Source organism: Symphalangus syndactylus, chromosome 1, assembly GCF_028878055.3.
Source record: "Symphalangus syndactylus isolate Jambi chromosome 1, NHGRI_mSymSyn1-v2.1_pri, whole genome shotgun sequence".
Lineage (NCBI taxonomy): Eukaryota > Metazoa > Chordata > Mammalia > Primates > Hylobatidae > Symphalangus > Symphalangus syndactylus.
The window spans coordinates 24,267,182-24,293,574 of NC_072423.2; the positions used below are offsets into that span (position 1 = coordinate 24,267,182).

Sequence of the window (26,393 nt, forward strand, 5' to 3'; positions counted from 1 at the left end):
TTCATTTCAATCAGAATCTTAATAAGATCCTTCTTGGAAACTGTCAATATAATACTAAACTTTACATGAGGAAGGTAAGGGTCATGAACAGTCAAAACATTTCTAAAAAAGGACAGGATGCTGGACTTGTCCTACTGGATTTCTGGACTTTTAAGCAAGACAACTGTAATGAAGACAACATATCATTTTTATAATAATTGACAAATAAACCAGTGAGAAAGAATGTTCCCCAATAACAGGCACGTACATACACTGGAACTTCATATATGACAGAGGCAGCATTGCCAATCAGTGCAAAAAGGATGAACTGTTCAAAAAACATACTGAAATAACAGATCGTCCATACAGGAAAAGAAATATAATTGGAATGCTAGCTCACATCATACATAAAAACCAATTCTAGTAAAATTAATAATTTTATTGTATAAAATCAATTTAAAAAAATTTCAGAAGTATAGGAAATAATGTCTTTTAGAAATGATCAATAAATCCGACTATTAAAAAATTAAGAATCAGTGTTTGAAGATGCCAAAAATATGAAAAGACATATCATAAATTGGAAACAGATATTCATAAAACATAAAATTGGCAAAGTATTGGTATATTCCAGATATATAATGAACTTCTAAAAAGTAACGGTTAAGACAGCCTAAATGAAAAATAGGCAGAAAACCTAAATAGACTTTAATAGAAGAACACAACTCATCAATAAGCATACCAAAGGATGCTCAAACTTGACAGTAATTAGAGAAATGCAAGTCAGAAACATAATGGTAATTTTATATCCACCAAATTAGAAAGTTTAACAATACCAAGTGTTGGCAAACATAAGAACTAAAAGAGTACTCCCATACACTGCCTATAGGGGTATAAATTGTTAGCATTTTGGAAAACAATTTAGCATCAGCAGGCAAAACTGAAAATGTGTACACTGTACAACTTGTTGATTCTACTCCTAGTTTGTATCTCACAAACTTTTGTACATGTGCATCATAAGATGCTTGTAATTCTGTTTATAATAACAAAATAGTGGAAATATCACCTATTTTCCCAGAAAGAAGAATGGATAAACTATGGCATAATCATACAAAGGAATGCTATTCAGTAAGGACAATAAAATAACTACTTTTGCAAATATCAATAAGAATGAAATTTATAAACAAAATGAGTGAAAAAAGCAAATCATATAAGAATACATACAGGAGATTCCATATATACAGGATAGGAGAAATATGCAAAATTAAACAATATGTTGTTTAGGGATAAATAAATATGTGGTAAAACAATAAGAAAAACAAAGTATGAAAATATAAAATTCTGGGCAAGTGTTAAACTTGGAGGAGCACAGGAGAGGGACATGATTAGGGAGGGGCATATATGGAACTTTTAAGATACTGGTAATTTTCTATTTCTTAAGCTAGGTAGTAATTACATGGGTGTTAGTTTAATTATTATTATTTTAAAATTTTTTTCTTCTTTTTTCCCTCATCAACTTTGTGACAGTATAATTGTTTTTTAAACAAGACTGATAGTCATAGTCTTTTGTGTCAACTTGGCTAGGATATAGCACCCAGTTATTTAATCAAACAGTGACCTAGGCATTGCTGTGAAGGTATTCTGTAGATGTGATGAACATCACAATAAATTAATTTTAAGTAATGGAGATTATTGCCCTAAAAAATATGGGTAGGTCTCATCCAAGCAGTTGAAGGCTTTATGAGCAAAAAGTGAGGTTTCCTGAAGAAGGAATCTGCCTCAAATACTGCTTGAGTTATCAGCCTGCCCTCCATATTTTGGACTGAAGCCTGCAACATCAATTCCTGCCTGAGTGTTCTGCCTTATGGTCTCTCCTACATATTTTGGACTTGCCAGCCCCCTCAACTGCATAAGCCAATTCCTTAAAATAAATCTCTTAATATATCATTTTGGTTTTGCCTCTCTGGAGAACCCTGACTAATACAAACACATATGTAATATAGCCTTTGAGTGCATATTCTACACTTTACATTATGAAATGGTATTCTTTTCACAGAGGGAAGAGAATAGGCAAAGGCATGGAAGCAAAAGACGATGTTATATGGTGGAAATGAATTAGTTTGGCATGGCTTGGGGCAGAGTGTGTGATGGAGGAGAAAGGGAGCGGGATGAAACTATCAAGATGAACAGGTGTCAGATGATAAAAGGCCTTGTATGTAAGAAACTTGTAAAAGGGTTTTTAATAGAATAACATGAAGAGATTTATACTTTAGAAAAAGTACTTTGGCTGTAGTGAGAAACAACAGTAGAGAGCTAAGAATGGAGAAAAATTAGGATATTCTACAATGGTTTCAGTGAGATAACAATAAAGGATTCAACTAACAGGGTGGCACAGGTATAAAGAAACGGAGGAGATTAGAAAGACATTATGAAATTAAAGAACTAATTGGACATATTCTATGTTAACTATCAGGTATATGACTTGGGGAGAAAGCGGTATGGCATTAGCCAAAGTGGGAGACAGAGAGTAATTCTGGTTGAGGGGATTGGCCATGCTGAATTTTAAATGATGCCTGTAGGACATGCAGGTGGAATAGACAGGTGGCAGTGAGCCATGAAGTTCTACGGCTTCAGCGTGGGGTTAGAGCAGAAGATGAAATTTGTGTGATATTAACATATAGTAAAGGCAAGTTAGATGATGAGTATGGATGAACTTGTTCATGGAGAGTAATTCTAATGAATGAAAAGTTGAGGTAAGAAAGGAGGGAAGATTGGGAACAACTGACTAGAGAAGTAAGAAAAAAAACAGGAATAGAAGTGAAGTCCCAGGAGCCACAGGAGTTTTGAATCAGAAAATGCTGCAGAGACCTGAAGCTATCAGAACTAAAAAAAAGTCCTGTCAGGGTGGCAGCTTGGTCACGACTGATCTTAAAGATGGCAGTTTCAATGGATTAGTGTGATGCAGGGAATATGATGTACCAATAGACACTGTAAAAGTTGAGAGAGTAAATGTGGATGATCAGGAAGAATAAGAGACTTGGAGAGGGATGAAAGGAAGTTTTTGCTATTTAGGAGTGGAGAGTCAAACATCGTAAAAGGAAAAGCTGATGAAAAAATAGGTTGAAGATACAGAATAGAAAATAAATGACAAACAGGGATTTGGAGGAAATGAGGGGAAACAGGAGACAAATAGAATGAAATAAAATAGTTATGAAGAAATGAAGACAGAAAATAGAAACTGCATTTAAGAAAGTTGATGGTCAGAGATAACTATCATTTTATAGTTAAAAATTTTCACATACATTATCTTATTAAAGTCTCATTATATTAAGTGAAGGAGAGTGTATTATCCCTACTGTAGACAATTAAAGAGAGGCTCAAAGATGTGAAAGGAGTTGCTCAAGATATCGCATCTAGTAAATAAATTGATAAAATGACATTGAGCTAGATTTAAAAAAATTATAGCATATCATAAGCCTCACATAGAGAAGAATGCAAGTCTGTATATGAGGTATTAAAACATGAATATGGCACTGGTAATCACAGTGGCTCACCTCATGCTCTGGAGAGAGATGTTCCATGTCATTCCGTAAACATCTGAGACCAGGTAAAAAGTGATTAACCATTAAATCCTCTGAAATGACTTGGGACAAGGTAGTTAAGGGAATTAAACGAAACCAAACTGGTATGTCCAACAGAACAACCGAGTTACTACCATATAAAAGAGAAACCTTCTTATATGATACCTATGGCATTGTGATCACTCAGGGTAAACAGGCTCCCCTCAAGCATGAATCTTCATTTGCAGAGTAAGTTATTTATCAGGAGTCAATTGTGTTTATTCACACAAATCTATTTATGTCAGTGGTATTCATCATTTAAATTACAGAATGTCATGGAAATGTATAAAGTGAGCGTAACAATTAAGTCATGTAACCCAATCAGATGTTTCAATGAATATGAAAAAAGTATAAAAAGTAAGTTTTCCATGAAAACTAAGTTGAAAGTTTTGGGAAAAACTGATAAATGCAAATTGCTTAAAACATTGCTGTTTAACTATTATGTATAAGACAATTGTAAAAGATTGAGAAAAATATAAAAATCTAGAAAAACTCTATAGTGCATATCAGAAATATTTCTGGATCCTCTTTAAAGAACTTTAAACTGCAAATCATATACAATTGCATTACAGATGTGATTTATCTGAGAAAGAAGATGTTTAACTATAATCAACAGATTCACACAAAAGAGATGCCTACATCAAAAGGCTGGTAAAAGAAAATAACATATATACATTTTAAGTTAAAATAAGTTATCTAAGGTAGATACCATTCCTGATTTCTTGCTTTAACCATCCTGTTAAACTGACCTACTAAAGGTCCTGATTGAGTTGGATAACAGAGCTTTTACTCTAATAAGAGCATTTGTTAAGTTTAGGATTACTTGTAGTTCTCAGTCATCTTTGAGTTTTAGTTGATTATCTTGACATTAAAAGGTATCAGGAAAACTTTCTCCAGAAAACAATTCATCTTGTTCATTCACGTCAATTCTGATACATTCTCCCTTTATTCTAGCCTGTAAAGCTAGCTCCTATTTAATATCACACCACAAAAAAGCCAGTAAATGAGTTCCCTTATAAAGATAATTTTTTTTTAACGGAATTTTTTGCTCTTGTCACCCAGGCTGGAGTGCAGTAGCACGATCTCAGCTCACTGCAACCTCTGCCTCCTGGGTTCAAGCGATTCTCCTGCCTCAGCCTCTCGAGTAGCTGGGATTACAGGTGCGCGGCACCACACCTAGCTAATTTTTTATATTTTTAGTAGAGGTGGGGTTTCACCATGTTGGGCTGGTCTCGAACCCCTGACCTCAGGTGATCTGCCCGCCTTGGCCTCCCAAAGTGCTGGGATTTCAGGCGTGAGCCACCGTGCCCAGCCATAAAGATGATTAAATTAGATGATTTAAATGAGTTCCCTTATAAAGATGACTTAGTTGAAAAAATGAATTTCACTAAGAAAAAAATCAGTGTAACTACTGCTTTGAAAATACAGTTAAAAATAAAAAATATTCACAAACATGGATCCTATAATGAGTGATTTATAAATTTAATAGGTATTAAAAATATAAACATCATTTGGTCAAACCAAATCCCTATAGACATATAGAGGGCTACAACCTAATGATTATGTAGTCTTGCTTTCTAGATATGGGGAAAGTGGCACCAAAATATAACTGTGAATGACCTTTGAATTAGTAGTTTAAGAGTCTGATCTAGAGAAATATGGGCATGGAATGAGAAGCTGAATATGGCCCTACTTAGAAGAGGGAAGTCACTTTTCTTTTCCTCTTTCTACTCACTGTTGGGGACCTACCTCTTCCCTATGGATCAATCTTTCTCAAGGATTTGAAAGTTAAAGGTAATTAGTTCCATCAGATATTAGGAACCACCTTTACCTGACTGGTGAATGATGGCTAGCCTCTGACTGCTAACAATGAAATAAGATTCTCAGTTTATTAAGGGAGATCACTGCATTTTAGATAGCTCAATTAGGAACTTTTTCTTATAAATGAAATCAGCCTCTGTTATCTCTGCTTGTTAGTGTTAGCCCTGTACCTTAGCTGCACAGTGTGCCTCATCATCCTTCTACCTAAAAACCTTTAAAATATCTTTTCATCCCCCAGCCATCTCTTCTCCAGGTTAAACATTCCTAAATTCCTTCAAACTTTCCTTAAACATGTCTTCTTGGCTTGTTATTATGCAAAAATGTTATACACTATAGTTTTTCTAATGTCTGTATTAAAACATGATGGTAGGCTAAAAGGAGCACTCTTCTGATCAGCTTAGAATACAATGGAGCAGAACAGATTAGAACAATGTGATTTTATTAGGGGCCGCAGCACTGTTGACTCAAGTACAAGTTCTGACTCATGTAGAAGTAACACTTTTAGTACTTGAACAGGGACTGTTGTTAAGATAGTTCTTCCCCTTACCGTATTGGTATGTAGCCTTTTTACTGTATTTACTCTAGTGATATTCTATGCATATCTAAACACACAATAATATTCCTTTTATATAGATTTCTATGCCTTTTGGAAACCACTGCCTTCCCTACTTGGAAAATTTGGTTTTACAGAGCCAAACATTTGGATCTTTTAACTTTCCCATTTTCCTTGAGGCATATTCCTTTAGAAACTCTCTGCTATATAAGATTATACATAATGTTTTGTGTAAGTTTTAAATATTACTTTCACAAAGTCCAATTAAACACACCAATGTTTTCTTTCTCTGAGATACAAACTCTGCGATGCGCCACTGTTGCTTTCTTGCAAGGGTCCTATCACTTCTCCAATACTAAAGAATTCTTACTTGCTAATTCAGAATATCAGTTCCTCTTTTTGCTTCCTCTATCTTCCCTAAGTTGAAAATGCCAACAAGAAATCAAGAATGATAAGTTCTGCTTTTAGTGGAACTAAACTTATAGAAGACATGAATAGTTGAGGTTACAAAATTATTAAATTATTAAAATATGGTGCCATCTATATTTTAAAAAACATGGCTCATATCCTCCTCAAGATTAGGCCATTTTTAATAGATTTCCAACATAAACTGCTCTGAACCATGCATCCAACTTTCAGTTTTAGTATTTCCAAAGACACATAGCTACTTCACAGATAGCTCTACTTTTCTACTTTCTCTATTTGATTTATCCTGAACAAAAATAACTTATTGGTACATTCTCGTCCAGAATCCAGTGTCAATGACTGTTAGTAATATTTCATGGCATATTTATCTCATTTAAAATTACCTGTTCATGTTGCTTATTACATCAAACTGGTATATAACAATGTGAACCACATATAATAATCCTGAAACTCTTCCTTTGTTCTCTGTTTTTTGTTTAGCATGTACTTTAGTATTTAGCCTTTCACTCTTTTTTCAATCTCTCATTTCCCCTTTCTTCAACCCTTCTGCCTTTTAAATAAAAGAGCCTAAAAGTTGGGAGTTCATTTTGCCCATCGTTATCTTTACTTCCTTCTTAGTTTTATCTTATAGGCATAGGATAGTAAAGAGAACATTTAACAGAATGGCTAAAGTTCTTTGTTCCAGTCACAGTTTTGCTTTTAACTATAAAAAACAGAAGCCATTCATGTCTTTAAGCCTTAGTTTAATCATTTACAGTCACTGATGTGGACCTACATGATCTCTAAGTTTTCTCCCAGTTCTACAATCACTGGAGATCATTAGCTTTGTTGGCCCTGTACTTGTCCAATGTGTGATATCTCTCTAAGAGATATTCATAATATTCCACTGGATACTGAGAGTTAAACATTCACTGAAAAACCTAAATGCCAAGCCATATATACAAGGCTTCCTTTTGATTAACAGAAGTCTCAGCTGTAATTCTTTCTGTCCTTTATTTCTTGCTCAGTTATGTAGCTAACTAATATAAATATAAACTTCAGGTTAAGAACTTCATCAAAATTCTCAAAACTATAGAACATAAAAGCACAGAGGACTTAAAATTATCTTTTAAAATTATGAGACGGCTAGAAGAAGAAGTGGAGTGAGATAAATAAAATCTTCAATTTTCTACAATTCTTATATAAGTTGAAGAAAAGAAGTTCTACTTTTCAATCTTTAACAACCAAGTTCCACTCTAAGATTGGTTACATAAATGTAGATACACCTTAATAAAGCAAGGATACAACAACAGGAAAGTGCACTGTAGGCTTCAAAAAGATGCGTAGCAATGTCCAGTCTTTTAGAATCCACAATCTGTAAGTTGTTCACCAAGGCTAACTTATGCAAATGTGGTATAACAACTGAAAACAGAAAAAAGAAAGGGTTAAATTTTTATCCAAAACATGCATACAAAACCCTGACACACTTTAACAATAATTTATCACTTTAATTTGTGAAATTTCATTTTAATTCTGAATGACTTCAAAAGATTACCCATATCTTATACTTGCTTTTTCTTAACTAGGGAAGAAAGTAGTTTTTCAAAATAAAAAGTGATCTGGCATTTGGGAGAAACAAATTGTAGTACTGTCACTATTACCTAATTATGAGGATATATATAGATTATTTGGCCTCACTATAATTCAGTTTCCCAGTTTGAAAAATAAAGCCCAAATAATTATAAACAACCTACTTCTTGTATTATTTACACTTGCAGATAAGTTTCTTCATAAAAATAAAATATTACCATTGCTATTACATCAAAATAGAGTATATTCTTTTTCAACAACCTATTATTTCACTCCTTCAGAATACTATTATTAGCTTTAGTTTCTCAAATTCTTAGCAAAGACCAATGTCAAACAGCACTGGCGGCTGAGTTTTCAAGTTATTCAATGAGTTTAATACCCTCAAAGAGTAACATAAAATTTCAACCTACTGCTAAATAAAAGCAATGGTCCAAGAAACAAAAACCAATTCAGTAGCAATGAGCACCTCTAGAGCCTAAGATTGTGTTTTCTGGATACCATTTCCCACTAAAACCAGGGCTCTTTGAAGAAATGGCTTCAGGGTCAGTGATTGTTAAATTGTTAATCACAAGACCAATCTAGTCTCTGCTTGGTTGAGGATCACAAAACACCACTCATAAGCATCAACTGCTGACCAGCTTAGTGACCTCTTTCTTGTTTGCACTGAGTTTGCGTATATAAAAGTCATAATCTTCTCCTGGAAAAACTCCTGCATCCTAAATAAGCTGGGGCAATAATCACAACTTTCATGCTTAGCTTAGTAAAACTCCACAAAAACTCAAAATAACAATGATCATTTTTAGGGCACCTTTTGACTTGTCAAAATTAATAACAGTGTATTTATGAGGAGCTCTAGAACAAATTAGGAAACAAAAACTCCAAACGTTCAATTGAAAGCTTCATTAATTGGCATGCTGAGGCCTCAACAAAATAGTGACTCTAAGTCTCTCTCTAAGACTCACGAGTTCATTTCTGCCCAAACCTTCAGAAACTTATCATTCTTGCACTTTATCTATTCATATATGGTTCCTTTATTCCATCTTCTCCAGAGTCTCTGACCTTTTTACAAGATTTTTCTCAGAAACGCAACAATCACCCTGCATAATATCCCCTTAAAATTGCTTGACTAGAAGACAAATCTATAGAAGTTCATTTAAACTGTAGTCTCAAGGAAGTTAAAGGCTCTAATTAAGGATCTTCCTAATTTTCAGGAAGACAGACAGAGCTTTACTACAGAATTCAGATTTCACTACACACATATTGTCCTGGGCTACCACATACGTATTAATTAATTTATTTAACTGTTAACCCCTCAGATGTAGACAGATGGTTAAAAGCAGTAGGAGATGAAGGACCAGGAGATGATTTAATAACAACCCAGATGGATATCATTCTTTCTTTTTTATTAAGAGATGGGGTCTTGCTTTGTTGCTTGGGCTGGAATGCAATGACTATTCACAGGTGCAATCATAGTGCACCACAGCCTCAAACACTTGGACTCATGTTATCTTCCTGCCTTGGCCTCCCGAGCTGATGGACTACAGACACGTGCCACCATGCCTAGCTAATTTTTAAAAATCTTCTGTAGGGACTTGGTTTTGCTATGTTGCTCAGGCTGGTGTTGAACTCCTGGCCTCAAGTGATCCTCCCACCTCAGCTTCCTGAGTAGCTGGGACTATAGACACGTGGCACCATGCCTGACTTAGACAGGCTAATTCTAAAACTGACCTTCAGTGGGAAAGAAAAAGAGGAAATACATAACATAAGGTCACTGCAGAAGCCTTTTTCTTTAGGGCAGATTGAACAAAGATTTAAAATTGTAAATGAAAAAAGGATAATAGGAGATTTCATAAAACCGTATTTTGCAAAAAATTAGCCGGATGTGGTAGTGCGTGCCTGTAATCTCAGCTACTCGGGAGGCTGAGGCAGGAGAATCACTTGAACCAGGGAGGCGCAGGTTGCAGTGAGCCGAGATGGCGCCACTGCGCTCCAGCCTGGGTGACAGAGCAAGACTCTGCCTCAAAAACAACAAACAAACAAACAAACAAACTGTATTTCAGAAAACGTTCAAAAAATATTCTGGGGTAGATCCAATAGTCATAAAGGGAATCTTTTCCTGTTTTTGTTTGTTTGTTTGAATAAATAGGCCCAGACCTCAAACAAGGAACTTAGGGGAAAAAAATCAGAAATGGAAAACTGCCACTTTAGAAAATCTCCAATATACGACTGAACATTTTCAGAGAGCCTTACTAAGTAAAATAGCTGAAAACAAAAAACAACCCTATGGTGTTCCAGATAAAACAACTGGTTCCTAAAAATAAAAACAAGACCAAAGGTCCTGTGATAACTAATAATTGGGAAAGAAGAAGGGCCACTGAAAGAACTAATGTCCTCTATTAGCCAAGAAACAGAGGGGCAAATACCTAAATACCCAAAATGCACTCCAAAGGAGACATTACCACCCAGAAATTCTCTGTCCATCCTCCAAACTCCCAAAGCCAATTGTCTATAAATACTTAGGAATAACACTATGGCATTCTTCATACAGGTTCTACTTCAATATTTATCTTATTAATATGGAGTACTAAATTCCTCAGGGTAAGTTCTAAAGCAAAAGAGAAGCCACTTGACTGGGAAGTAAGTACAAAGGGGGAAAAAAGGCTAATTTTTAATCTTTAAAAAAAATCTGGTTGTACCAAAATGTGAAAGAAGACTGTATAAGACATACTTGTGCGTACACAGTAAGTTGCAGGAGGCTTCAAGGATAATGGTTTACTAGAACTATTCAAGCAGTGGGAATTTCTCACCTCAATCTGTTCCCAAAACAACCTTTAATTGTTATTCGGGGGCCATTATGAGAAGAAAATTCATTTTTTCCTCTTGTACAACTCCTACAAATTTGATAGGTAGGTATCTACTCTACAATAAAAACTGTCAAATAAAATGGAAGGGTTATTTTTAGATATTCTTGAAAATTCTAGAAAGAGAAATTAAGATATTGACACTATGTTTAATTTGAAAAATAACTATAGTCCCAGAATTACTGAAAAAGATTCCGAAGAATCAACAAAATAATTGGAGCAGATCCTATAAGAATCCAGATGGATTCTTCCCAGATTATCATAAGTCTTTCTTTTGAATGTACACAGAAAGGTCAGACCATGCTCTAGAAAAGTTTTAACTATACGACACGGCACACAGCAAGGACCCATTTAATGCAAAAACATTGCACACACCAAAGACCCGTTTAACATGACAACATACCAAATACCCATTTAATTTGACAACATGGCACACACCAAAGACCCATTGCCTGTTGAGCCTATCCTTTAATCCAGCAGCCAAGAGTTAGTCTCCTTGCCTCAGAGCAACTACAGCCTCGACAAGTCAAAGCACCTTCAGAGTTCCTACCTAAGGGAATCACCTGTAAATTTGACACTGCAACATGTGGAACTATCCCTAGTGCTAACTAAAATATCAACTTTCTTCTGTTAGTTGGCTAATTATAAAGACACTTACCCAGTGAAAAAAAATGTCATGACTGTGTTTCTATAGCTTCATCAGCGTGCATGCCTTCAACCGATTTTTTGGACACTGCAGTCCAAATCCTGACTTAGTATTTTTTGTTGATGACTCTTATCTTAGAGTCATATGCCAGCCTGGATATGTAACAGTCTGCTGGAGAATAAAATAATGTACTAGAAACTAAGCTGATTTAAGTGACCCAACTTGTGGCCCTCTCTAGAGCACGTCAAATTGCTAAAAATAAAAGAGCTATGATAACTGATATGCTTTTGGAGTCATAATTTCTTCATGCTTTGATGCTATCCAAAGAAATTGTGGCCATAAATGTTGACGCCCACAGTAAAAGAGACTCTGTAAAATCTAGAGAAAAAAGGCAGATCAACAAGCTATGAATTAAAACAAAGTTATGTATCATGCTGAATGGCATGCTAAGTGGAAGAAATGTCTATTTTTCATAAGAACATGTCTAGAAACACACAAAAATTTCCTTAAAAATAAAAAATAAACTCTAAGGCAGCATAGTATTTAGCAATTAGTTATTAAGAAATATTTCTAAAATAACTTGAAATTAAGTTTGTGTTACTCTTCATATGTCTTACACCAATCAGTATATAGTACAAGACCATCCACTAGGGCAGGCGCGGTGGCTCACGCCTGTAATCCCAACACTTTGGGAGGCCGAGGCAGGCAGATCACCTGAGGTCAGGAGTTCGAGACCAGCCTGACCAACATGGCAAAACCCCGTCTCTACTAAAAATACAAAAATTAGCCGGGTGTGGTGGTGGGCACCTGTAATCCCAACTACTCGGGAGGCTGAGGCAGGAGAATCACTTGTACCCAGGAGGCAGAGGTTGCAGTGAGCTGAGATCATGCCATTGCACTCCAGCCTGGGTGACAGGGTGAGACTGTCTCAAAACAAAATAAAACAAAACCATCCACTAATATCAATACTGATTAACTCACAATAACTAACTTGTTTCATGTTCAGCTTTCAGTACACAAAAGTATACGAGGCTTTCAGTACACAAGGCTTTAACACATGACAAATGCACCAAAATTTTAATACATGACAAGGCCTCAGAGGAGTGTCTAGCTTTGATCTTACATTACAATTCAGGAAAAAGGTAGAAAAATGCAACTTACACTCATCTCGGAACCTGGGTTCTGCGTTAGGGCCAACTCTACCAAATGTTTTTATGATCTCTGTATGCAAAGAATGTTGGTCTTGATACTGAGGATCTTCCAGGAAAGAAGCCAACTGCATTTTCACTCTTTCCAGCAACTTAAAATTGGATATTGTACAGTCATTTCATAGAATATTGAAAACTGAGTAGTGTTGTTAAAGACACACATTAAACATGACTTACAGCAGTGGATTAAAGCAACCTATAGTCCAATGACAGTAGAAATTTGGAATGAAATAAATAGTTATTTAATCTTTTGGCTCAGAGAAGGTTTCCTACTTTTGCTTATGCTTATAAATTCTTAATTAAAAATACAAATATTCCTGAACAAATTATAACAACAAAAGAAAAAAAATCCCACCATATTTAGGGAAAAATAGGTAAGTTTATGATTATTTTGTATCTAAATTATAATTCTTAAAACAAATCACACTGTAAGTTACCCAATTATTCACCTTCTGAAAGCGATGAGTCATTAATGACTTACATCTTACTCACATTTCCCTAAAAGACATTTTTATTTTAGGATTTGAGAACATGTTGAAATTCTGCCAAGACTGCAAGCTTTGCAGAATGATGTGCTTTTCCTCTGTGGCTTCACCAGTGAAATATATAAGTGAAAAAATGGAAAACATTCTTTCTGTAGCTAACAAAACTTTAGTTTTTGTTATAAAAAATCTATATGACAAAAGAGTTTTATTAAAACTTTTCTCTTTTGGGTAATATGTCCACAAATAATTTATGTTCTAATCTACAGGGTTTTTTCATTTGTATAAGACATATCCAATATAATAACAAAGAAATAAAAATCTGATACCAATTTTGAGAAGTGTCTTATAGTTAGTGTTGCAAATAGAATCTAAAAAACTTGAAATCAGTTTCAGAATCAAAATACACCTTTAAGAAGGAAGACCTTGGTGGTCTCCTGAAACAGGCATGACAGAGGGTCTGCCCAGAGATCTACTCTGCAACAAGAGGATACCAGTCTACTAACTGACTTTTACAGCTTCATATCAATGACACAGTTATCAGAATACAAGTGCCCTCTTGCCTTCATTTATAACTGAGATACATTTGTGTTCCTAATGTTATCTGGGAAAACAGTCTCAAATCTGTGCAAAACTGGCAATCAAGAATTTATGTAGATTGGCCAGAAGCCTACTGGATAATAGAAGGCTTTGGAACTAGACCTGATTTGAAGGATTATTCAAAACTGCAATATCAAGCTCAGCTTACAATAGAACATCTAGCAAGCTTGTCCAATACACCTTATTTTGTTGTTGTTCTATTTTGTTTTAAGGCTTTTAGCAGCCTGAAGCCGGGGTTTTTAGTTTCTGTCTCTAGTGATAAGTAGAAAAGAGCGAAGAGGAAGGGGCTTTACTGGCCCAATCAGAAAGAGAAACTAAAAATCCATGACTATATTCTCTCCCTCGGACATCCCTGAAAGCTTGGCCTATACTTAATGTTCTGACTGAGAGGAAAGACTAGAGATTTCTTTAGGATATGGAAATATACCTTGGTTAGGCTACCATGTTTTCACACCGTGAGATCCTCCTCTGGCCTATAACTAACTAGGGCACAAAATAAAAGGTAAGATGCTCCCTGCAGCCTACCACCAGATACATGTATCATGATCACATCAGTATTACACAGACATAAATAAATTTCAATTATTCCTACCTCTCTTTGAATTACTGTTTCCATAATAGTGCCAAAGGCTGGAATTGTGGCAATCCTGACAGAGCTGTTAGAATTAAAACAGAAAGAAACTGAAGCTTTGAGATGAACAACGAGTATTATTAAAATGTATATTAAAGTAAGTACAAGGTAAATATACTGTATTAGTCTCTAGCAATGACAAATTAAATAAATTTTAAAAAAGCAGACCAAGAAGAATGCTCAAAAAGACAGACAGGATAACTTAAGGTCGCAGTCTGTGAAACTCACAATTCAGGATCACTGGACAAGGTAACAAGGGCCGGAGCAACCCGCTTGTCAACTAACGCTTCACTCATGCCTCGAAGAGTCAGCTGTAAACCAGTCAACATGCAATAAAAAATGGTTTGGTAAACTGGAATAAGAACTGGGTTAGCTGTGACTGAGGATGGGCAGGCAGACTCATTGGCCTTTCTTGGTTTAGTCATCCACACGAGACATTAAAATGTTAGGCCATTGGTTCATGCTACTACACTTACTGGTAACAACCTGTTAGTGAGATTAGGAGAGCATCCCTTCTTGGCTTGAAAGAAACAGTCCATCAGCATATTTTAGGTTCTGGAAGTATTTATTGAGTACTAATATTACTAATATATTTTTTCAATACATGGCTTCCAAATTACACTTATGGTGAGGGTTGATTTAAAAAGAACCATGATATATAAAGAATAATATGATAAAGTTTAAAATCAAATCAGCATAATCCAATATTATTAATTTAAAGAGATTCTTCAATACATTTAAGAGCTGATGGTTATTTCTTGACAGGCACATTTTGAAAGGGATGCTGAATATAAAAGGCAGGGATGACACTTACATTTCAGGGTCACTGGAGAGAGTAATGAGAGCAGGAACAACCCTCTGAGCTACCAGAGTTTCATTCACCCCCTTCACCAACAGCTGATTGGTCAGCACAGTGGGTATTCACAGGTGATGCACGGAAAGAGCAAACACAGTGTGCCACGGGAAGAAGGAAGGAACAACCAAGAGAAAGAGAGAAAACACAAAAGCAAAACCAAAATTAGAAGCTAAGCAAATACTGCTTCTAGAGTGCTTTACAAAGGCAGAGAATGCTTAGGAGGAAAATAAAGCTTAAGTAGCCTAGCGTCCACGAAAACAGATTTTGTCAACAGCAGTTTGTACTTTTGGTCAAAGAGTCTAAGCAATTTCAATGTCCATCAAAATGCAACTGAAAAGAATACTTTTTTAGCTTCTTTGACACATATTGTGCTCTATGGTTAAAATTCTCAAAGTAAGGGTGGTATGCTTTTATTATGACCAACAGGGTACAAACTGGGCTGCTTTTAAATCAAACTCACAAGAGTAGCAACCACTACTAAACCACTTATTATTGTGCTATAGCAAGTGTATTTTAAAACCATATAGGAAAATTTCTAACCTTTTAAATAATATAGCTTTCTCTTTTGAGGTACAGAGATATAAGGCTGCCTATTGGAAAGTATTACACTTGGGAATCAGATCTGGGTTCAGACGCCAGTTCTCCACATATAAGCCGTGTGGGCTTAGATATATAGTATTTTCCATAATCTCTTGAAGCGCAAGTTTTCTCATCTGAAAATGGTGATATTATTATCTACCTCAAAGGGCTGTTGTGCTATGAATTTGCAAATAACATACCTAAATACTGTGCCTGACAAACAGGCATTCAAGAAATGAGAGTTTAATTATTTTGATTACTGCAAGAATGTATGATTTGTAATATGTTTGGAAGAAATGATCTAATTTAAAAAACTTTAGTTAATATCCAAATAGGTCTTTGTTTTAGATTTCTTATAAATTCAAATAAAATTTAAAATAAAAAAGATGAGTAGAACTAGATCGCTATAATCTAGTCACAAAACAATTCATTTAGCAACCAATGCTAAATTGCAATACAAGAGAACAATACTGAGCCGTATACATTTTGTTTGATAAATATTACTGAATTTTATGAGTTCAACCGAGAAAGGCAATCCCCTTCTCAATTTCAGAATGTAAGCACATATTAATCCTAAATGCTCACCAATCTGTTTACTTAGTAACTAGTACTTAGTCCTCACAGAAGATCAAAGATGTCACAGAATTTTTAGTAACAAAAATCTACCATTGTGTGCATATGTGAAGGTATTCCTCCTATATAACACATCAGAGAAAGTAACTCACTTTACGTGAAGATTCTTAATTTTGCAATGATTTTTCACCATTTACCAATTGATTCATTTTAGAATCTACTTCAATATTCTGAAATAATTTTTATAAAAAAGATAATTAACCAGGAATAAAATGACAAAGAACTTTCAATATCTTAAACATTACAGATATTGGATAGAAAGAAATAGGACAAGGAAGTTCAAATATTGTTAAATAAAACTTTCTTCTCTGTATCATTTTATAAGTAAGATTGCTTAGATTTGAATCAGCATCTTGAAATTTCTGCTACCTTGAGTCTGTCAAAAGCATTAAAAAAGAGGATAATGTAGGGGACAAATTAATTTTTCATTGGTGTAGGGTTTTTAAGTTCAATTTCTTTACTAAGCTAGAAAATCACAAAGTACATTTAAGAGCTATCAATTGTTACACACTTTAACACAATATATCATTTGATCTTTTCACTTGATGAAGTAAGTACAAATATCATCAATATTTTAACAGATGAAGAAACTGAGGCTTAGGGAAGTAACTTGTCCAAGTCTAAGTTGTACGGCCTGCAAAGGAACTCTGTCCCATCTGACTTAAAATCCATGACTTCTTTGAGTTGTGTTCTAATGTTACATGCTCAGTTTCCTTATGATTAAAATATATATGAAGTTCTTTTCTGCATCTTTTGGGAAATTTATTATAACACATGATAAATTCCTCTTATAAAATAATTTTATTAATTTGCTACTTCAAAAAGTAATTTATATTCCCTTATTTAACAATGGGAATAATATGATTGATTGGGTTCCCTCTTTTTGTCCTGCTGTCTAAAAATTAACCTAAATTTATTAGTGAATTTCAGTGACCATATCCTATTAGGTTCCTGGTATATGCATTTCTCATTTTCTTCTCATTTCTCATTTTCTTTTCTTTCTGGTCTTACCTTTTAAAAAAAGAATGTGTTTTTTTAAGTTTTTATTTTGAATTAACTTTTTTAGGGTAAGCAGGCATAATTCTAAATTATAAAGCACTGGTATCAAAATAAATCTTATGACCCATTATTCTTTTAATACAATTTTGTTCAAATAAGAACCACTGACAAAAAAGGAACTTTAATTTCTCTTACTGATAACTTTTTCTGACATGCTCACTGAAATGTATCATTAATGAATTTGGAAAACATTGAAATAGTCTCTCAAACAAGATCCAGAAGTTCATCAACAACCTGAGAGGACACTGAAAACTGCTTAAGCATAGATAGATATAGTTTCCAGACCAGCACTGACAGCAAACAGAGAAACCAAAACCAGACACAAGCCACATATAAGACGGCAGAAAACCAAACAAAACAAGCAAAAAGCCTCAAAACAAATGAAAAGGGAGGATTCATTTTATTTACTTATTTTCATTTTTATGGTATGATTCACCAGTGCACACTCACATTTTAGAGACGAAAGATTTAAGAAAAAGAAATAGCTTTTATGAGCTTAGAATAAAATCACAGGAAGAGTATATTAAAGAAATAGCTCTTCATTTAAAAAGATACTTTTTTCTTTTTGGGGGGAGGAGAGACTGATGAATGACTTTTCTTTCATGGTAATGCCCCCTTTTCAGCATATTGAATAATCAAAACAATTTATATCCAGAAGGAACTTGTACTAGACATAAAACCAAATAGTGACTTTGGCATTCATCTTCACAAAAAACCTGATTACGGCTTTTTAAAAGTTGCTTCTGTATGATAACTAAGGGAATAACATGGATGGAGAATTTTCAACTTCCTGATAACAATGGAATTTTCTTGAATTCACAAATCTAATTTACGTATTTGAAAATTTTAAAAAGCATATATTTTAAATATATCAGTACCCCATCTCCAATTGCAATTTATCTTAAATTGTGGAGAAATTCTGATATTCGGCAAGATTTGAATTACCCAATTCTTTTTATAGAAATAAATGTTTAGGTATTTTAAGAAACACATGAATATTGGGGCAATTTTAGTTTGGATAAGTATATGTTCCCTATTACTATCATATATTTTGTGAAGTAATAGCATGGATGAAAAAATAATGATAATGACAGTAAACATATAAGCACTTATTATGTTCCAGAGACTGTTTTAAGGGCTTTACAAGCATTAATTAAATACTAACAAAAATCCTTTGAGACTGATACTTTGAGACAGATACTTTTTGTTATCAACTTTCTTTTGTACACGAGGAAACTAAGGTACAGAGAGGCTCAACCTTGTCCAAGTAATTTACAAAGTCACTAGGTAGCAGAGATGGAAACTGAACCAAGGCAGCCTAGACTTATTGCAAGACTGGAAATCACTAAGAAACAGTAAACCAATTTTAGTGCTCAAATAAAGTTCTAAACCTCAACCTCACTGCTCCCTGTCTACACACGTACTAGGGCTATGACATAATTTGCTATATGATGGGTACAAAAGATAGTTATTTCAATTTCATACTTAACTTGGGTAGGTAGCAATTTAATACAATTTAGGTAAATTATCTGGTCTCCTCTTTTACAACTCTATGGGCGGTTAATGTATTGGGATGTTATTCTACAAATGAAATGTTAGGGAATAGTGAAGTAGGAGTAACCAATAAAATAAACATTTCCATAATTGCAATAATTGATTTTCTAATGCTACTGATAAATTCAACTACATTTTACAACTTGAAAGATATCCTATGTTGTTTCAGTTTATTTTAGTATTTACCTCAGTAAATCGAAAAGTATAGTCAGAAAGATTTATATAAGTTAGAAATTAAAATAAGATTTAAAAGATAGTTTGAGAAATAAAAGTGATAATTGAATAACATTCAAGGAACCAGTAAGGCAAGAAAACATTTTTAAATATGTTAAAGCTAAATTTCTGCCCCATCACACAGTACACAACTAGACACTGTTCAAAGCCATAAAATATATATCAACATAACATGATATGCAAAGCCTTTTTTTATTAAAAAAAATTCCCTTCTTCTTCTCAAAAAAAAAAAAAATCACAATTGAAACCAACAGAGACATGTGTTGACATACCTCAAACATTCTAGCAGCAGTACACCTCACAAGTGCTGAAGTATGGACAACACCATACCACAAAACAGTTAATAGTAACTCATGGTAGGCTGGGTTTGCACTAGAAGAAAAAAAAGAAACAGTGTTAAAATTGAGAGCCACAGTCCCTTACTGGTATACTGAAAAACATGATATTTATAAGGAATATTAATGATAACAATATTTGCAGAACATATGGAATTACTTTGTTTGGTTAGATAGGTTACAACTAAGATTCTTGGCTAGGCGCAGTGGCTCATGCCTGTAATCCCAGCACTTTGAGACGATAAGGTGGGCAGATCACAAGGTCAAGAGATCGAGACCATCCTGGCCAACATGGTGAAACCCTGCCTCTACTAAAAATACAAAAATTAGCTGGGCATGGTGGTGCGCACCTGTAGTCCCAGCTACTCAGGAGGCTAAGGCAGGAGAATTGCTTGAACACAGGAGGCAGAGGTTGCAGTGAGCTGAGATCGCACCACTGCACTCCAGCCTGGTGATAGAGCAAGACTCCATCTCAAAAAACATACAAACAAACAACTAAGATTCTCTGAAAAAGATGTCACCTTCCTTATACAACCACAATCTTTTAGCATATTCAGAAATCACACTTGTAACTTCTCTAAGAATTCACAATTGTGACAGATAATTCCACTCTTTTTAATAGCATGCAAGTTAAAATTATGAAGAAACAAATTTCTCCATGAGGAAAAAGGAAAGACCACTGGACTAAGAGTCAAGTGGGTAAGTTACAACTTCTGTGGGTCTTGGTTTCTGCATCTATAAAAATTGGGGAAGCAGTACATGTCCTAAGTATGTCACATGGTTGTTGTAGAATCAAATAAAATCAACTCAAACCATCTACATGGAAGGGTATGTTGGCTGTGAAGCCTGTGCAAATGAAAGGTGGTATTATTAACAAATGCATGAGTGTGTTTTCAATAAAGACTGAGATAAAATTATTTTAGCAGCCAGATGATGTGCTGATGAGCAGGACTAAGCAAATCAAACAGAGTGAAAATAGGAGCCAAAGAAGCTGGCTTTCACTTGGGGCTCCTTTTTCAGTTCTGGGAAACTAAATTTTCTTCAAAATCTGTACTTGATTTTATTTCTCCAACTGCTTCAAAGAGAACATATGTCTGCACCCTTTCCCCTGCTTTTTAAATTACAATGTATTGATTACAAAATATTAAGAATGAACAAATAAGCAAAACCAAGAAACAAACTAAAATACACAAAAAAACCCTTAAGTTTCAAAACCAAGAGAATTGGTGTGCATGTCAACTCTTTTAGACTTAAAATATGTACTCTATAAATCCAATTGAAAAACTTTATATGCCTTTTAGCAAACTATAAGCTGTTATTTCTTACCCCAATTCCACAAAAGAAGCCTTCAGGCTATCAAGAGGAGCATGAGATAATGAAAGCAGCGTCATTACATCTTCTAAGAATCCAACTAACAGTTTTCGGTCTTCTTCCTACAGAGGAAAAATACTGATACTGAATTTCCAAACAATCAAGTAGAACTAAATACCATATTTACCTATCTATAATTAGAGAATGTTACCAAATAAGGGGAAAATATCCAAATTTGGAAGCTATTTTAGTTAAAAGATATTTATTAAGCATATCTATCATCAGAATGGTATGAAGACAGACTATCCTGATACTTTAATTTAGACCTGTGGTCTAATATAGTAGTAGCCACTAGCCACATGTGGCTACTTATATTTAAATTTAAATAAGAAATTATGTAAAGTGAAAGATTCAGTTCCTTAGTCAAACTGGGTACAGTGCAGAGGCTTAATAGACACACGTGGCAAGTGCCTATCTGATTGGACAACTCAGCTGTAAATTATTTCCATCACTGTAAAAGTTTGGATGGTTGGTCCTGATTTAGAACATTAAAAGGTATAATCTTTTATTAAAATTTACCTTACAAATTTTAGTTCCCATAAATTTTTGCTCTATATAATACAAACTACTAGAATAGTTACCCCCTTGTAGAAAAAATAGTAGAAAATTGATTTCTAAGGAATTATCTTTGCAATATCCTAGTGGTGAACACTGCACGCTTGGTAAAATATAGACTCCTGTGTTCTTTTAAGAAACAGATGCACACCTTGATTAAAAAATAATCTGTATTTTTCAAACTTTTTTCAACTAACTATTATTACTTTCATAATCAGAAAATATGTTAGAAAAAGAAAACCTGCTAAATTAAGAGAGTAAAAAAAAATAACGTTGTATGTTAAATTAACCTAAATGTATATGGGAAGGGAATCTGATAGTCTGCCAGAAAATAAATACATAATAAAGTGAAGTCGACATTAGGGACACAGGAGGTCAACAGTAAATAGCTTCTGAATGTATTAATAGATCCATGAGGAAGACTGGATTACCACCTACCCCCTTTTTTTTTTTGCTACATTATCAGGTTAGTTTAGAATGAAGTAGAGATAAGGATTGACAAAAGTAATGGTTAACATGAAAAAAGGATGAATATAACAGTTTTAGGACACGCAGTTTAACTGACAAATCAGCATCAGAACAATGCTGGAATGGTGATTTCACCCATTTTGAGTTGCCTACTATTTCAAATATAAAATAGACATAACTTTGGAAAACAAGCTGGAAATCTGAGAGAAACCTAAATGTGAAATAAGAGCTATAAAATAAGACTTCTACGTAAGTATGAATTCTTTCAATTTTTAAAAATTTACTATAATCTTATTTATCATTTTTGGAATCTCAAAACAAGTAATACTGCATATATATTGGATTCAAGATAATTTTTGTTTAATGTAATTTACCCTAACAAAAATTTTTGTTTAGTGAGATAAACATTAACTGCTGGTATGTGCTTCCTAAAACAAGAAAAACTGGCAATCTGTGATTGCTACCTCAATATACTATTTATTTTGTAATAAGCTGAAAAGTTCTTATCTCTTTACAGATATGAATAACATATTTAGACTTCATAATGACTCAAAAGAAATGCCCCTTATTCATTTATTCAACAGATCCATTCTGAGGGCCTACTACGAGCCAAACCTTGTTCTTGGCATTTAATTATTATGATTTAAAATGTTATTTATGGTCAAAATAAAAATATTAACAAAACTTCAAGAGGGTGAAAAAGAGAGAGAATAAAATACTGACATCACACATTATACCAGGACACTTTCCAAAGTTAAAGAGGAGAATGGTAGGCATACTGTTGTGTCTGGCACTGTTAGGACTTAATATCTTTGATCTCCACAAGTTTACGAACAATAGAGACAATTTATTAACATACATGACTTAAAATCTTTTACAAACAGAAAAGTATCCATGTCAGGGTAGTATTAGAAACTAGTGTAGAAAAGAAAAATTTAAAAGGATACTGTGCCACTTTAACAGAGCTGTAACTTCTATTGCAAGGTAATATGTGATACTGTATAACTGTATTTTAATACTATAGGATGATTCAAATTTGTCTTGAAAGAAGAGTATAATAACTGCTACCAAAACAGATACATAGACCAATGGGACAGAACAGAGGCCTCAGAAATAACACCACACATCTACAACCATCTGATCTTTGACAAACCTGATAAAAACAAGAAATAGGGAAAGGATTCCCTATTTAATAAATGGTGCTGGGAAAACTGGCTAGCCATGTGTAGAAAGCGGAAACTGGATCCCTTCCTTACACCTTATACAAAAATTAAGTCAAGATGTTAAACACTTAAACGTTAGACCTAAGACCATAAAAACCCTAGAAGAAAACATAGGCAATACCATTCAGGATATAGGCATGGGCAAGGACTTCATGTCTAAAACACCAAAAGCAGGGACAACAAAAGCCAAAATAGACAAATGGGATCTAATTAAACTAAAAAGCTTCTGCACAGCAAAAGAAACTACCATCAGAGTGAACAGGCAACCTACAGAATGGGAGAAAATTTTTGCAATCTACTCATCTGACAAAGGGCTATTATCCAGAATCTACAAAGAACTCAAACAAATTTACAAGAAAAAAACAAACAACCCCATCAAAAAGTGTGTGAAGGGTATAAACAGACACTTCTCAAAAGAAGACATTTATGCAGCCAACAGACACATGAAAAATGCTCACCATCACTGGTCATCAGAGAAATGCAAATCAAAACCACAATGAGATACCATCTCACACCAGTTAGAATGGCAATCATTAAAAAAGTCAGGAAAAACAGGTGCTAGAGAGGATGTGAAGAAATAGGAATGCTTTTACACCGTTGGTGGGACTGTAAACTAGTTCAACCATTGTGGAAGACAGTGTGGCGATTCCTCAAGGATCTAGAATTAGAAATACCATTTGACCCAGCCATCCCATTACTGGGTATATACCCAAAGGATTATAAATCATACTACTATAAAGACGCATGCACACGTATGTTTATTGCGGCACTATTCACAATAGCAAAGACTTGGAACCAACCCAAATGTCCATCAATGATAGACTGGATTAAGAAAATGTGGCACATATACACCATGGATGCAGCTGGAAACCATCATGCTGAGCAAACTATCACAAGGACAGAAAACCAAACACTGCATGTTCTCACTCATAGGTGGGAATTGAACAATGAGAACACTTGGACACAAGGCGGGGAACATCACACCCCGAGGTCTGTCGTGGGGTGGGGGGTAGGGGGAGGAACAGCATTAGGAGAAATACCTAATGTAAATGACGAGTTAACGGGTGCAGCAAACCAACATGGCACATGTATACCGATGTAACAAACTTGAACGTTGTGCACATGTACCCTAGAACTTAAAGTATAATAATAAAAATAAAAAAAAAGAAAGAAGAGTACAATAAATATGAATTGCTGTACTTTGAATTTAAAGAGCAAAATAAATAAGTTAGTGGTGGGTAAAAATTCAGGAAACCATTGGAAAAGGTATTCCTTCCTCATTCTTACATTCTAACTTCTAAAAGTACTTTATCCCGAGTCAGTATTTCCGGAAACCTTACTGGTGGGACTGCCTCTTACTTAAAAATTACTACTATGCTTTGAGACACATCACATATTATTTACTTAAAACAATTTTAAGTAGAGTGTGGCAGCCTGTTACATCGGTGGCCATCACTGAACCACACCTCCTGGTTCACACCCTGGCTTACTTCCCTACTTTTGCTTGAATTGAGCTGCCCCTGTGACTTATTTAGCAAGGGACTACAGTAGAAACCACGTTGTGCTAATTGCAGGCCTAAGCCTTAGCCTAGCAGATTCTGCCTTTTCATTCTTGGGAGGCGTTAGCCACCACGTGGTAAGTCTGGCTCTGCTGCTTCAGAAGCCATGTGGAGACAGAGAGAGGTCCTGAGACTTATGTAGAGACCCCTTCAGCTAACCCACTTACTGCAGCAACAGAAGTGACCGCCAGCAAGAACAGCAGAAGAGGGGAAAGCTGAGTGAGGCCCAGATTGCAGAATCATGAGCAAATGAAACAGTTATAATAGACCATTATGTTTTGGGGTAGTTTGTTATGCAGTAACAATTAAGAAAAATAAAGTACAGGTTAAGCATCCCTAATCTGAAAATCCAGAATGCTCTAAAATTTGAAACTTTGTGAGTACCAAACTGATACTGTGTGTGAAAGCCTGTCATCATTTGCTGTGGCTGTTGTTTAACAGCTGATACAGGTATTCTGGTGATGCTATTGTGCTTTGTTACCCTGAGCACATTATTTTTTCGCTGTATTGATGATATGTCATATTTTCTTATTGTTAAGTACTTACAAGTGAAAAAGTATAAGAAAATGATTGCTTATTGGTAGCATATAAATGCTAAGTCAGGAATGATGATCATGATGCCAACTAACCAGATTGTCCACATAGGTGGCTGAGACAGCAACTCCTTTGCTTTCTGATGGTTCAATGTACACAAACTGTTTCATGCACAAAATTATTTAAAATATTGTATAAAATTACCTTCAGGCTATGTGTATAATGTGTATATGAAACACATTTTGTGTTTAGACTTGGGTTCCATTCCCAAGATATCTCATTATGTATATGCAAATACTCCTTTATCTGAAAAAAAAAAAAAAATCCGAAATCTGAAAACACTTTCATCCTAAGCATTTGAGATAAGGGATACTCAACCTGCATTATTAAAAAGTACTTAGCTAAAAATGATGATAAGGTATAGTGTTCTACAGTGCGTTGTAGCTTAGCTCACCTAACATGTGTTCTGCTTGTCACTTATTTATGAAAAACTTATCTGGAACACAAAGAAACTCTGCTGAGTAAGTACAATCTAACACTTCTAACAAAATACAAAAAGCTCATAATCTCTAAATTTATTTGTTCAACTGAGGTTTTACTCAGGCCCTTATTATTCAAATATGCTATCCATTATGAATTATTTATTGAATAAAATAAGTAAATTGTTTTTCTTTATTGGTAGCAATGTCACTTACATTAAGAAGACACAATACTAGGCATTTTTCTAAATGGAAAGCCTTTTACTGGAGAGTATGAATTTTTCCCTTACCTGAATATAACACGTAAGGACTCCTGTTGCATAAATGGGGACTGTAGCTTTAGTGAGGACCCCATTTCCTGCTGAGGAATCTAAAATTATTAAAATAATTAAAAAAAAGTAAGTATATTTTAAGTGTAAAGAAAAAAATCATAATGCGATTATATTTAAAATTACAACTGTTTACTAGGTTACAAGTAAATATTATCATTACTTTGAAAAACACATGTTTATTGGTGGTTGTAAAATACAACTTAGTGTTTCTTGAAGAGCCACTAGCATA

At 34.5% G+C, this 26,393-nt stretch overlaps 1 protein-coding gene across 9 annotated transcripts in view; it reads right to left on the bottom strand.

Annotated features, from left to right (window-relative positions):
* Window positions 1-26,393, bottom strand: part of RELCH (RAB11 binding and LisH domain, coiled-coil and HEAT repeat containing) — a 126,591-nt gene that overhangs the window by 12,011 nt on the left and 88,187 nt on the right. For 2 of the 9 annotated variants that reach the window (XM_055297254.2, XM_063639447.1), the window contains 9 exons: window positions 26,123-26,202; window positions 25,558-25,659; window positions 20,970-21,076; window positions 19,581-19,680; window positions 14,622-14,704; window positions 14,355-14,418; window positions 12,634-12,772; window positions 7,681-7,797; window positions 3,531-3,619 (listed from right to left, as the gene is read on the bottom strand). In XM_055297254.2, coding sequence (XP_055153229.2) covers window positions 3,531-3,619; window positions 7,681-7,797; window positions 12,634-12,772; window positions 14,355-14,418; window positions 14,622-14,704; window positions 19,581-19,680; window positions 20,970-21,076; window positions 25,558-25,659; window positions 26,123-26,202 — 881 coding nt within the window. Of the gene's footprint in view, window positions 1-3,530; window positions 3,620-7,680; window positions 7,798-12,633; window positions 12,773-14,354; window positions 14,419-14,621; window positions 14,705-15,207; window positions 15,291-19,580; window positions 19,681-20,969; window positions 21,077-25,557; window positions 25,660-26,122; window positions 26,203-26,393 lie in introns of those variants that run through there. The other 7 variants (XM_055297271.2, XM_055297280.2, XM_055297250.2 and 4 more) reach the window with 6 other exon arrangements.